The sequence below is a fragment of the Vombatus ursinus genome, unplaced genomic scaffold, assembly GCF_900497805.2.
Source record: "Vombatus ursinus unplaced genomic scaffold, bare-nosed wombat genome assembly UNPS02010822.1, whole genome shotgun sequence".
NCBI lineage: Eukaryota > Metazoa > Chordata > Mammalia > Diprotodontia > Vombatidae > Vombatus > Vombatus ursinus.
This window is the reverse complement of record NW_020950600.1, coordinates 1,039,967-1,052,222: the sequence shown is the minus strand read 5'-3', so window position 1 is coordinate 1,052,222 and position 12,256 is coordinate 1,039,967. Positions and strand designations below refer to the sequence as shown.

The 12,256-nt window shown below is 53.4% G+C and overlaps 1 protein-coding gene across 1 annotated transcript in view; it reads right to left on the bottom strand.

Annotated features, from left to right (window-relative positions):
- The window catches only part of RYR1 (ryanodine receptor 1), a 94,234-nt gene extending 82,401 nt beyond the window's left edge, over window positions 1-11,833 (bottom strand). Inside the window, exons 1-13 of the mRNA XM_027855298.1 lie at window positions 11,658-11,833; window positions 7,358-7,477; window positions 7,052-7,156; window positions 4,245-4,319; window positions 4,025-4,103; window positions 3,697-3,809; window positions 3,260-3,353; window positions 3,061-3,154; window positions 2,617-2,691; window positions 2,298-2,454; window positions 1,582-1,746; window positions 831-952; window positions 253-445 (exon numbers count right to left, since the gene is read on the bottom strand). Coding sequence (XP_027711099.1) covers window positions 253-445; window positions 831-952; window positions 1,582-1,746; window positions 2,298-2,454; window positions 2,617-2,691; window positions 3,061-3,154; window positions 3,260-3,353; window positions 3,697-3,809; window positions 4,025-4,103; window positions 4,245-4,319; window positions 7,052-7,156; window positions 7,358-7,477; window positions 11,658-11,705 — 1,440 coding nt within the window. The 5' untranslated portion in view covers window positions 11,706-11,833. The remainder of the gene's footprint in view (window positions 1-252; window positions 446-830; window positions 953-1,581; window positions 1,747-2,297; window positions 2,455-2,616; window positions 2,692-3,060; window positions 3,155-3,259; window positions 3,354-3,696; window positions 3,810-4,024; window positions 4,104-4,244; window positions 4,320-7,051; window positions 7,157-7,357; window positions 7,478-11,657) is intronic.
- Between the last annotated feature and the right edge of the window lie 423 nt (window positions 11,834-12,256).

Here is a 12,256-nt window from a genome sequence, read left to right as displayed (position 1 = left end):
ACACACACTCATTTGCACACACACATGCTTGTCTGCACACACACACACACAGTCGTCTGCAAACACACACTTGTCTATACACACACATCTGCACACACATGGTCATCTGCACACACTTATCTGCACATACATGTTTATCTGCACACACACTCGTTTGCATACACACATGCTCATCTGTACACACACACTCATCTGCACACACACATGCTTGTCTGCACACACACACACACACACACACACACACACACACACCTCTTCCTGGAAGAGGCTCTGGCGGTTCCGGAGGCTCCGTAGTCTACTCTGCTTCTCCTCATGTTGCAGCTCCTCCGAGGGGGGCTCAAAGTAACCAATGAGGTCCTGCAAGCTCAAGATGACCCCTTCGATGGGCAGTGTCACACCTGGTGCTGGAGCCCCCTTGGGCTTCCCACTCAGACTGTCCAGACCCCTGAAGGCATGGGAAGGGGATAAGGGGGTAGGGCAAAGTGACAAAGGTTAGGAATTAATAGAACAGGAATCCAAGAGACCAGAGATCAAGGGTCATGGTCATAGGACCAGAGGCATGCTGGGTCAGCACTGTTGGAGTGACAGAGCTGGGTATATGGTAGGAGCATTGACAGGAGGGATTAACTGGGTCCAAGGTCACAGGTCAGATGTTTGAGGGTGGGTTAAGAGATCATGGCTCTGGGGTCAAGGTCAAGGAGCCAAGAAGAGGGGCCTTGGATTTGAGGTCAGTGGCCCAGAGTGGGAGGTGAGGTGAAGCATGGGATAGAGGCCAGGAGCCTGAGCCCTGCAGCAGGGTGGGGTGGAGGCTGGGACCAGGGGGGACTCACTTGATGAACTGGTTGTACAGCCCAGCTGTGCTGTAGATCATCCGGGCTGCCTGGGACTCCTCCAGCTGGCACCGGGTGAGGGAAAGGGCATCATCCATGTGGCCTTCCTGGTGCAGCATGGCCTGGAGGCAGGTGGGGGGGGTGATCAGAGCCTCCAGCCTGCAGACCTCCTTACCCTCCCGGGGCATCTCTCCAGTCATTTCTTTCTCCCCCTTTGTCTTTCTGTGACAGTCTGTATTCCCTGTCTCTCTCTGTCTCTCTGTCTTTCTATGGGTCACTCTCCTTGTCTCTCTCCCTTTATATGTGTGCTTCTTGGCTATCACTATCACAGTAGTAGCTATTGCCTGTGGGTTACAAAGCACTTTGCTTGCATTCTCTCCCTCAAAACTTATAATAGCCCTTTGAGGCAGGTACTATAGGCATGAACCCCATTTCATAGATGAGCAAAGTGAGGCTCATCTCAGTTAAGTGACAAGCATGTGGTCACACAGGGAGCAATCCTCAGGGACAGGATTCAAACCCAGGTCTCTCTGACTGCAAGTCCAGGGATCTTCCCACCATACTCGGCTGCCTTTTTCTTTCTGCCTGTCTCTGTCTCTGTCTCTTCTTCCCTTCCTTTTCCTCTCCCTCCTTCTTTCCCTCTGCCTCTCTCTCTTACCTTCTCTGCTGCTGTTCTCTCCATCTCCCTCCGCCCCACATTCTACCCCTCAGTCAGCTCCTGCCTCTCTCCTCAGTCTCTCAGGGACTTTACCTTCCTCTTCATCAGGCCCAGGCGCAAGGCCTTGGGGTCAGGGGCTGCATATGTGAGCCATAGGCCAGAGGCCACGTGTTGGACAAAGCATAGAGACTCCCCGTACTTGATCTCAGGGGGACCCATCCCTTCCACATCTCGCTTTGGGGCTGTGTCCAGTTTCTCCTGTTGTAAGGGATGTGGGGAAAGGGAGAGAGGGGGTCAGTATTTCTCTGAGGGGGACGTAGGGCATGGGCCTGCTTGGGGGATTCCGAAGGGTTTGGCTTGGGGATTCTTAATCCATGATCTTTCAAATCCCTGATCAGAGGTGGGAGAGACCTTTGAGATCATTTCATCTTACCCCTTCATTTTACAGATGGAGAAGCTGTGACCTAGGGAGACAAAGGGACTTGCCTGGAATCACATAGCTAGCAAGTGTCTGAGGCAGAGTTTGAACCTGGGATTTCCTGACTTCAGGTCCAGCAAATAGCGTAGCTTACCAGAGGGCACAGAATCCCAGGATATCAGAGCTAGCAAGAGCCTTAGAAAGCCTCTAGCCACCCCCCACCCTTATTTCACAGACAAGGAAACTGAGGCCCAGAGATAGCAAGGGCCTTGCTCCAGATTAGACATTGAGCCAGAGAATTTCCAGGCAGGCCATTCCCTGCAGGGCTTGGGCCCAGAAGGCTGCAGCAGGGGTCTTCGTGTGGGTGATTCAGACTCCCAATCATTGGTACCTTGGATATTCGGAAACAGAAAGCAGTTGCTTTGGTGGCGGCCTTCGAGGCATCTACCACAACCAGGCCTTGGTCCTCTGTCAGCGCCAAGTACCTCCCTGTAGTTACGTGTCGCACGCGCAGAGGCTGGCCCCAACGTAGGTGGCTCCCGCTCCAGCTGGGGGGGACGGGGACCACAGTAATGGCGTCAGATCCAAAGACTCCTCAGCCTCCTCTCTCCAGACTTAAACTCCACCCAGGATCCCCTGTCATCCACACAGTCCCCCAGACCCCCGTCTACCCAAACCCCATTTTCTTTTGTTCTCTCAGCCCCCTCTACCTTATCCTCAGGGGTTCCAGCCTCCACAGGGAACGGGCATGAGTGCACACAGCACCCCCTTCATAATGAACCAGCCTAGTGGGAAGGGTAGAAGATCAGAAGAGGGGATCCCAAGGCCCCCAAATACAGGACCTCATCCCCCTAGTCCACAGAAACCCCATTTCTGGGCCTCAAGACCCACCAGGCCTGGATTTCCTAACATTCAGACCCCCAGTCCCATCACCATACAAGAAACCAGTCTTGGCCATACCTGGGCCCTCTGGCATTTGGGCCCACATTCTCCACCCCTTCTACTGGGGGCCCTAAGTCTACCCACCACCCCAAGATTTCTTGGACTCTGGGCCTCTAACCCTCTCCCACCCTGAATCACCAAGATGATTCCAGTCCTGCCTGATACCCATCCCCTAACCCCCCAGGTATCCAGGCACCCCATCATGACCAGACCTGCGCTGGTCATCACTGTCAGCTGCAGAGATGGTCAGACACTCGTCCATGTGGCCATGGAACAGCCGGAGAACGTGGCCACCAGTCACGTACCCTGTGGTGAGGGAATGGGTGGCTCTGAACAGAAGGAGCTAAGGGGCAGAGGTCTCAGGTTCGGGCATTTCTGGCTGGTGTGGGAGAATCTCAGGGCTTCCCCTACCTTCTTCACATCCAGAACAGATGGGGTTCATGTTCCAAAGGGTTTGCATGAAAGAGGCGTCAACCTGGAGCTCCCCACTGGCTGTGGACAGGTGCTGGAAGGAAAGCAGAAGCCAGGGATCATCAAACCGGGGTCAAGGGTCAGATACCCAATGGTTCAGGAGAGAGTTGACAAGGAAACTGGTGAGATTAAGAGGTTGGATAACCAGGGGTCGGGAAACCAGGGCAAATTACCAGCCAGCCCCCTAACTTGGGCCAGGAAAGGTAGGAAGAGATGGAATGGGGACAGGAGAGAGAGACCAAAGAGGAGAGAGAGCGCCAGGGAAGGAATGGGCCAGGAAGGGAAAGGCGTACATTTCTATTTGGCTTTCCAAGTAACCATAGACGGGGCATGGGGAAGGACTAGAGACAGCCCCCTGAGGCTCCCGGGTCTCTCACCAGGTATCGCTCGGAGGAGACACTGACAAGGATGAGGTCGTCCCCGACCCGGACCTTCTCCCCTTCAGATCGCTGCTTGGAAGCTGGATGCATGGTCCACCAGCAGGCCTCTCCTGGAGAAGACAGGGAGGAGCCAGATGACACCACTGGGAGCGTCCCCCAGCCCCACCATTCTCCTCCAGTGTCTCCTCCTGGGTCCACCTGCCCTTCTTTGCCCAGTGCTCCCCTGCACCAGCCCTGTCTGTCCTGCCCAGCCTCTGCTTGCTCTTCAGTGTCCTCCCAGACCCCCCCTGCTCCTGCCAGCATCTCTCCAGCTCCCCTCCCCCACCTGTGGCATCTTCTTGCAGGCCCACATCGAAGGCGAGCTTGTCAGTCATGGAGCGGGATGTCGTGAGGCAGCTTAGATACTAGGGGAGGGAGAGCCAGACAGCGGGAGGAAGGAGGGAGATAAAAGGGGGAGTCAGTCTTTAGGGAGGCTTCCTTTGGCCCTTCCCCTTTCCGCCCTCCTCTTCTCTCCTAACTCCATACCCCCACCCCTAGTAACTTACCATTTGGCTGTGGGCATGCCGGAGTAAGATGGCGTGGCCGTAGAGAAGTGTCCGGTGTCCCCCGCCCTGAGATGACTGCGGGATAAATCTCTGTGAGCACACAGAGCTCCCCCACCCACCCAGCTTAGAACCCCCAGTCCTTCCTCTCTTTGCCCTCCAAACCATCACCCCTTCACTCCAGAGGAGAGGAAGTCACACAGCGAATCTGTGGGGAGAGCTGAGACTCGGGTCCAGGGCTGAGGGATGGAAGTGTTCAGTCCATGGTAGTGTGCTGCCTTTCTGCCCACCTGGGTCTCCAATGACACACTGCTGGTGTGACTGGGCTGATAGCCTGCCTCCTGTTAGGAGCCAGGCTCGCATTTCTGTATCCTCCACTCCACGTTAGGGTAGGGCCCCAGGTTTATTGGGGGGGGGGCAGAACATACACAAACGTGTGTACATATACATGTACACACACCCTCTTCCTGTGCCCATGGCTCAGATCGTGCCTCATTCTCATCAGGCTGAGGAGGAAGGGCAGGTTGGGGGTAATGGACACGTTATAACGTCATGCCTCATTATAACATCAGGGTCAAGTCATGCTTGGCCTTTCCCAGAGTCCATGTGATCGGGTCACATAGGACCCCACCCCCCTTGTCATCACACAGACAAGATGCCCAGGCCAGTCCCACAGTGTACTAATTGAGTGCTGAAGACTAATGCTACACTGGCCTCACACAGGTCATGTGACTGGGGCAGACCCAGAGCCATAACTAGGAAATGTTGATACCTGGGACAAGTACTCCCAACCAGAGAGAGGAGGGAAGAAAGTGCAATGCTAGGGATGGGGTAGGGTGTAGCCCTTCCCTCAGATGGAAGCTTCTTAGTTTAACTGATTATTCTCATTATTCTATGTTTTCTTTGCTGATAAAGGCTAAAATGCTCTCTAAAGTCATGACCCTCTACATTTGGCACCCTGGGGCAAAGCCCCATCCCTCTGCCCTAGTTGCAGCTCTGGTCATATCCCATATCACATGGATCATGTAATAAGGACTAGGAATATGTGATCCCCATATTATTACACGGGCCATGGGAGTGGTATCCTTATTACCCACACAGGACGCTCTAAGGTTCCTGAACTCCCTGTCCACCCCGCTCCATGCCCCTCCCCCAGGCCCACACTCAGGACTGGGATGGAGGAAGAAAGGACCATGCAGTGAAGGATGGAAAGATCCCACGGCACTGAGGAAGGCAGAAAGAGGACTCTGGAAGAATAGGACAGGAGGTGAGATCAGGGAAGAGTAGAAGGGGATAGAGAGGATAGGGAGGCCACTGGAGCGAGAAGTAGCCCCCCCTCCCCCCTTACCTCCTTGGCTTCCCAGCCCCAGGGGAACAATGGGGATTCAGGTCAAGGGAAGCATGCTGTGCTGAACCCGTTGAGCCCCTGAGAGTATGGGCCAAAAACCGGGGAATGGGGATTGGGCCAGATGGGTTACACCCACAGGCAGGACATACCCACTTATCCAAATTGAGGGTCTGTAGGGTGGGGTGGGTGGGGGTAGAAAAGAAGCAGAGGAAATGGTGAAACCTGGGTAGGAAATACTAGGACAAGAAATCCCCCTCGCCACCCATCCCCGCACTCCTCTACTTGGAGAAAGCTGGACGAAGGGCACAGGTGATAGAGATGTATAGTACTCCCACAATCCCCCCATCACCTTACCTCCCAACCCCATTCACTGACCTTCCTAGGGTGTCTTGGTCTTCCCTATGATTGCTCCTCTCCCCTGGATCCCCTCCTGCCCAGTTACTTCCCAATGTCTCTTCCACTCCCATCCTCTTGTCCCACTGTCCCCCAGATACCTTCTGACTCCCCATCTCCCATCATCCCCCTGATTAGTTCCCTGTATGATTTCTGAGGTCCCTTCCTTCTCATCTCTATTTTCTATGATACCCTGTCTCTCAGTTTCCCCTGTGACTGAGTTTCCTAAGATCACAGAGGCAGGGTTATACCCTGAAAAAAAGATCAAGGGTCCTTAGTGCACCAGAAGCTCACTATGAGTCAGCGATGTGATATGAATACAGTCTTGGGATGCATTAAGAAAAGCACAGCATTGAGAACTAGGGAACTACTAAAGTTCCACTGAACTCTGCCCTGGTCAGGTCACATCTGGGGAGGGGCGGGTGCCAACCTGGTGCCTTGTGTTAGGAAGGACCTTGATAAGCTGGAGAGTGGTCATAGAGAAGCGCCCAGGAGGGGGAAAGGACCTGAGGTCCTGTCACAGGGGGATGAGCTGAAGGAACTGGGGTGCTTAGCATGGAGAAGAGAAGCCTCAGAGGGGACAGGAGAGCTGTCTTCAAGTATTTGAGGGGGTGCTTTGTGAAGGGGGCATCAAACTTCTTCTGTTCTGCCCCAGAGGGCAGAACAGGGAGCCATGGGTGGAAGCTGCAGAGGGCCAATCTAGGCTTGGGGTCAGGAAGAACTTCCTAATGAGAAAGTGGGATGGAGCTGCCCTGGGAGGTAGTGAGCTCCCCATCCTTGAAGGTCTTCAGGCAAAGGTTGGATGACTGCTTACTTTGGAAAGGGCTTCTTGGTCCCTTCCACCTCTAAGTCCTCACCCCTTTTCTATCCTATCTTCATTTCACTTGGCTCCCTCCAGGATCTCCTCTCCTATGTCTGTCCTCCCAGCTCTCCCTAGTATGCCCTTTCCGGTTTCTGCCTTTTCTCATCTTGATTCTTCCTCAGACTCCCAGAGGCCTCCATGCTACTGTCCCTTTTCACATGATGCCTCAGCATCCCCTCCTGGCACTGACCCCGGCCCTGGGCTCACCTCGGTGCCAGCCTCCACAGTGTTGGCCAACATCTCCTGCAGAGCTCGCACAGAGAGAGATTGTTCCAGCACAAAACAGCACACAGCCAAGTCAGGGGGCACATTCTGGGGGGAAACATGGGAGGCAGAGAGGGGAGTGGGAAGGGTTGTCAGGCTGCCCCAGGGTTTCGTCCCAGGAAGCCCCTGAGTCCCATGGTAGGGCCACGGGGAGAGGATATGACTGAAGGGGGCTCCCTCTCCCAACTCTTTCTCCCCCATCCCCTACTGCTGCCCTCCCCACCCATACCACCCCATAAGCCCACTGACCTGGGCATTGCTAGTGGGCTCCAAGAAACAGAGGCGGTTTCCAAAGCCCTCTGCAGCCAGGCAGAGCTTGATCTGTTCCTTGAGGGTGGTAGCGCTGCATTGCAGGACGACCTCATCCTCCTGGGGGGTGGATTGGGAAGTGTGGGAGGGAGGCACAGGCTAAGATTTCCTCCCTCAGGGATCACTCTTCCTTCACCTTGAGACTCCAGATCCTAACTGTGAAGTCCCAAGCCTTTCTACCCCAATCAACAATAAACAATCAGCATTTATTAAGTGTCTACTATGTGCCAGGCACAGGAGAGGTAAAGACAAAACCCAGAACAGTATGTGCTCCCTGGGGGTTTACTTCCTTCTGGCATCTCCCAGTCAGGAACCTCACCCCACCCCATACCTACTGAGAGCTTAAGAACTCTTCCCTGAAAGTCCTAACCCTCCCACTGAACTCCCAACTTCTCCAGTCTGTATCCCAATACACCCTTTGAGATGTAAGCTCATAGATTTAGATCTAGAGGGAGTCTTAGAAGTTTTCAAGTTTAACCTCTCAAGTTACAGATGAGGAAACTGAAGGCCAAATTGGAAAGCCGTAACCACCATCTCACAGCTAGTAAATGACTCAGGTAGGATCTGAACCCAGGTCTTCCTAACTCCAAATCCTACACTCTGTTCTCACCCTGAAACCCTGAGTCTGCATATTGTTTAGTCATTTTAGTTGTGTCTGACTCTTCATGACCTCATTTTGGGGTTCTCTTGGCAGAGATACTGGAGTGGAGTGATTCCTTCTTCAGCTCATTTTAAAGATGAGGAAACTGAGGCAAACAGGGTTAAGTGACTTGTCCAGGGTCACAGAGCTAGTGAGTGTCTGAGGCTGGATTTGAACTCAGGTCTATCCTGACTCCAGGCCTGGTGCTCTATCTATGCCACCTAGCTTATACTCAGGGATCTCCTATTCAAAGACCCCTCTGCCTGTTCAAGTAGAAATTTCTACCTGCCATTCTAAGACACCCTCCCCAAACCTCTTACCCTGAGCCCCTGGGGAAAGAGAAGATGATAACTAGTCACCAATAATTCCTGCTAGGGAAATTGGCCACATTCTGGCCCTTCTTATTCCTTTCACATCCGATCTCAACCTGGACTCTGGTATCTGTCCAAGCCATACACTCCTCTCTCCAGTCGAGCTCTGATACCCCCACCTGCCAGCCTGGTTTTATCTAAGCAGCCCATTCCTTCTGTATAAGTGGTTTAGGGTCAAAAGCATGGGATGTGCAGTTAGAGGATCTGTGTGACCTTGGGAAAATCCCTTAGCCTCTCTGGGCTTCAATTTTCTCCTTTGTAAAATGAGAGTTCAATTAAGTTACATTTTAAAAGCTTTTACTTAGCACCTGCTATAGGCCAGGGACTGCACTGGGTACTGGGGATACAAATATAGATATAAAAGGCTCCCTGCCCTCAAGAAACTCACATTCTACTGAGGAGACTCAGTAGAAAGAGAACCTAGGTTCAAATCCTACCGTCCACCCTTATTGCCTGTGAGACCTGGGGCAGGTCACATCTCTAGGCCCTAGCTTCTTCATCTGGAAAGGAGAGAGTTGAAGTTGTGGAATTTGTCTTGCTTGACTACAGCTGTTCATTACCGGAGTTTTGTTTTCCTTTTTTCTTTTCCAATGGGAGAGTGCAGGAGGAAGAGAAAATAGATTTTCATGAATTAAAAAAAAAAATTAAATGACATTAAATGAGGTTGGACTAAAAAGTGTAGTGGGTCCTTTCTAGCCCTAGATCTGTTCCTCTAGTCCAAGTCTTTGATCTTTTAAACACAAAATATTTTGGTGCTGGGGAATGCTTTAACCATGGGGGAGCTTAAGAAAGGCTTCCTGCAGAGCTAAGGATTCTACCAGGCGGAGGTGAGAGAAGACGGAATCCCAGGCAGGGACAACAGCAAACAGGTGATAGATGGCGTGTCGGGGACAAGGAACACCAGGTAGAACATGTTGGTTGGAATGTAGAATGCATAAGGAGGAATAATGTGAAATTAGTCTAGTAAGATAGATTGGAGTCATAATGTGAAGGGCTTTAAGTGTCCAAGCAAGAAAGGGAGCCATTGTGACATCTTGAGCAGGGTCAGACCTGTGCTTTAGAAACAACCATCTGGCAGCCATGAACTGCATGGAATGGGGAGATGGGAAGCAGGGAGAACAAATAGGAGGCTATCACCTCAGGGCTCTCCAGACTTCAACAGAGACCCTTAGGGCTTGTGCTGAGGGGAGGAACTGGCTGGGCCAGAGCAGTGGGAACTCCTCCAGGCTCCCCCAGCCCGGACTACCCCTCTCCCTCGCCCCAGTCCAGGATTTTAAGTGGGTTGGAGCCAGGAGTAGAGCTGTGGCCTGGGTCTGGAGCTGAGCAAGAAGACAGAAAGAGGGGCACTCAGGGAGGTGCTGCAGAATGGGAAGGAAGGCTTAGTACAGTAGAATAAGCGCTCACTTTGGAATCTGAAGACCTGGGTTCAAATCCCTCTTCTATCACTTATTATCTACTGTGACCTTGGACACGTCATTCCACCTAAGCCTCAGTTTCCTCCTCTGTAAAATGAGGGGGTTGGACCAGATGGCCACTAAGGTCTCCCTCCAGTTCTGGATTAGATTTAGGACCCAAGCCCCGGAACGCTCCATCCCCATCGTCTTTGGCTGGGGAGGTTAGATTCTCAGGTCTCTCAAACCCCTCCCAGGTAGACATCACTCAGTCCTCTTAAGGTCCGGTCCCAATTCTGTTTAGCAGGATTTTATGACTGATTGTAAACTCACCAATCAGAAGCTTCCCAGCTGGGCCGGCCGGCCAATCCGAGCCCACTGCTGGAAAGCGGGGATTGTGAAATGTACCAATGGGCTTGGGCTCTGGAGAGGGCCGAGGCCCTGCTGGGGTGGGGGGTGGGGCAGGTATGCACAGCTGTCTCCGTCCCTCACCCCATAGCCTTCCACCCTCCCCCTAAACAGCGCCTGACTCCTCTCCTGCCCAGTCCCCCACCCCAGCTGCTCCCCCCTCTAGAAATCGGACCCTTCCTTCTCCCGTCCTCTCCTGCTTAGGGAAGGTTAGGTTTCTGCTGAGAAGGTGCCCTCGTCAGCATTTTCATGAGCCCTGGGGAGAGAGCGGAGATAGGGCTTCCAGCCTGGAAGTATAAAGGGATGTATTGAAGACACACCTTCACCCCCAATAAACTCAAGCCAGTCTCCAGGGAGTGGGAGTAGTGGGGTGGTTTGCAGGAGGCAGGGGTACCTCGACTCTCATCCTCCTTGGAGTGTCCGCCCCTCCCCCTCCCTCTCCCCCCCTGGCTCCCTGCCCCCGTCCCCACCAGCAGCCCCAGCTATTCTGGGCAGCACACCTGTTCCCCCAAATTCCCATCTCCACCCTCGCCCTGGCCTGACCAGGCTCTGTCATGCAGAGATTGAGAGAGACCCAGAGACAGAAGGCCGGGGATCAGGAGAGAACCCCAAGACAGAAGGAGATTCAGAAGACAGAGCCTAGACTCATTGGCATGTTAGAGCTGGAAGGGACCTTCGAGCCCATCAGCCCATTCCCGTTGTTTGGCAGAGGAAGGAACTGAGGGCCAGAGAGATGGAGATTCAGAGATGGGAGCACTAGGGGCTCAGCGTCAGAGAAACCAAGGAACGCAGAGATAGAGACAGACTTCAGCAGAGACCCTCGGGGTCTCTCCTGAGGGGGAGGGAAACTTGGGAGCAAGGACGATCAGAACTCCAGGCTCCCCCAGCCAGGACTCCTCTCCACCCCTCACCCCAGGACTCTAAGTGGGTCAGAGCCAGGAGCTGGAGAATGAGGCCGGTGGGGGGGAAGCTAAATTAAGCCGACAGGGAAATTGGCATTAATGCAGAGCTGTGGTCCCAGTCTAAAGCAGCCACCACGTTACCACCTTTCTTCCAGGCCTGAGGGGAGAGTACTCCTTTCCTCGCATTACTACTCCCTCCCCAAATCCAGGAGTGCCAACGGGATTTTCCTCTATATACATCTCACCTCCAAGTCATACTCCTAGACAGACAGGGATCCAGACATATTTAGAGACCAAGAGAGACAGAGACAACCAACCAGAGAAAGGCAGAGACAAGTGCCAAGATGTGACAGAGACAGAGACTGAGAGTGAACCTGAGGGATGGGCCAGAGACGCATGGAAACAGATCCTGAGAAAAACGAGAGGTGTTCACAGCCAGAGACCCAAAGAGATCCTTAGAGGCAGAGTAAAGAGGAGACCCGAAGAAACTTAGAAACCCAGAAAAAACCCAGAGGCAGAGATACTCACAGTTCGAAGAAACTGGACGTCATCCTCGCCCTCCCCTCCATCCCCCATGATCCCAGGGAGCTGAGGCTAGGACTTTGGCCTGGGAATCTGGGGGAACTAGGCCCGGGGTGCTGGTGGTGGGGACTGAAGGGGCGGACGCTTGGAGAGGGTGGCTGGGAAGGCGAGGACAGAGATGGCACTGGGAAACGGGCTCTGAAGAGGGGAATGGGGATGTGTGGCTCCTAGAACCCGCCCCCTGGCTCCTATTGGTTATGAGTTTTGAAGGGGCGGACAGAATGCATTGGCTCCGCCCCTTTACCCCACAACCCCGCCCCTCCTCTTTCCCCTTCTTGGGCTGGGGCTCTGCTGAGCCTGGGAGCCGAGATGGTTCTAGACAGCTGGGTTCTAGACAGCTACCCCATTCCCCAACCCCCTCAGTTCCCCACATTCGAGGTCACTAGTAGGAAGAAATTCCTTAAGTATCATCTAGTCTCTCTCCTCCCCACCCTTTCCCAGCCCTAGTACCCAGTTCCCTAGAGGTACACATGTATATTTGCATAAATCTGCGACACTCTCTCTCTCTCTCTCTCTCTCTCTCTCTCTCTCTCTCTCTCTCTCTC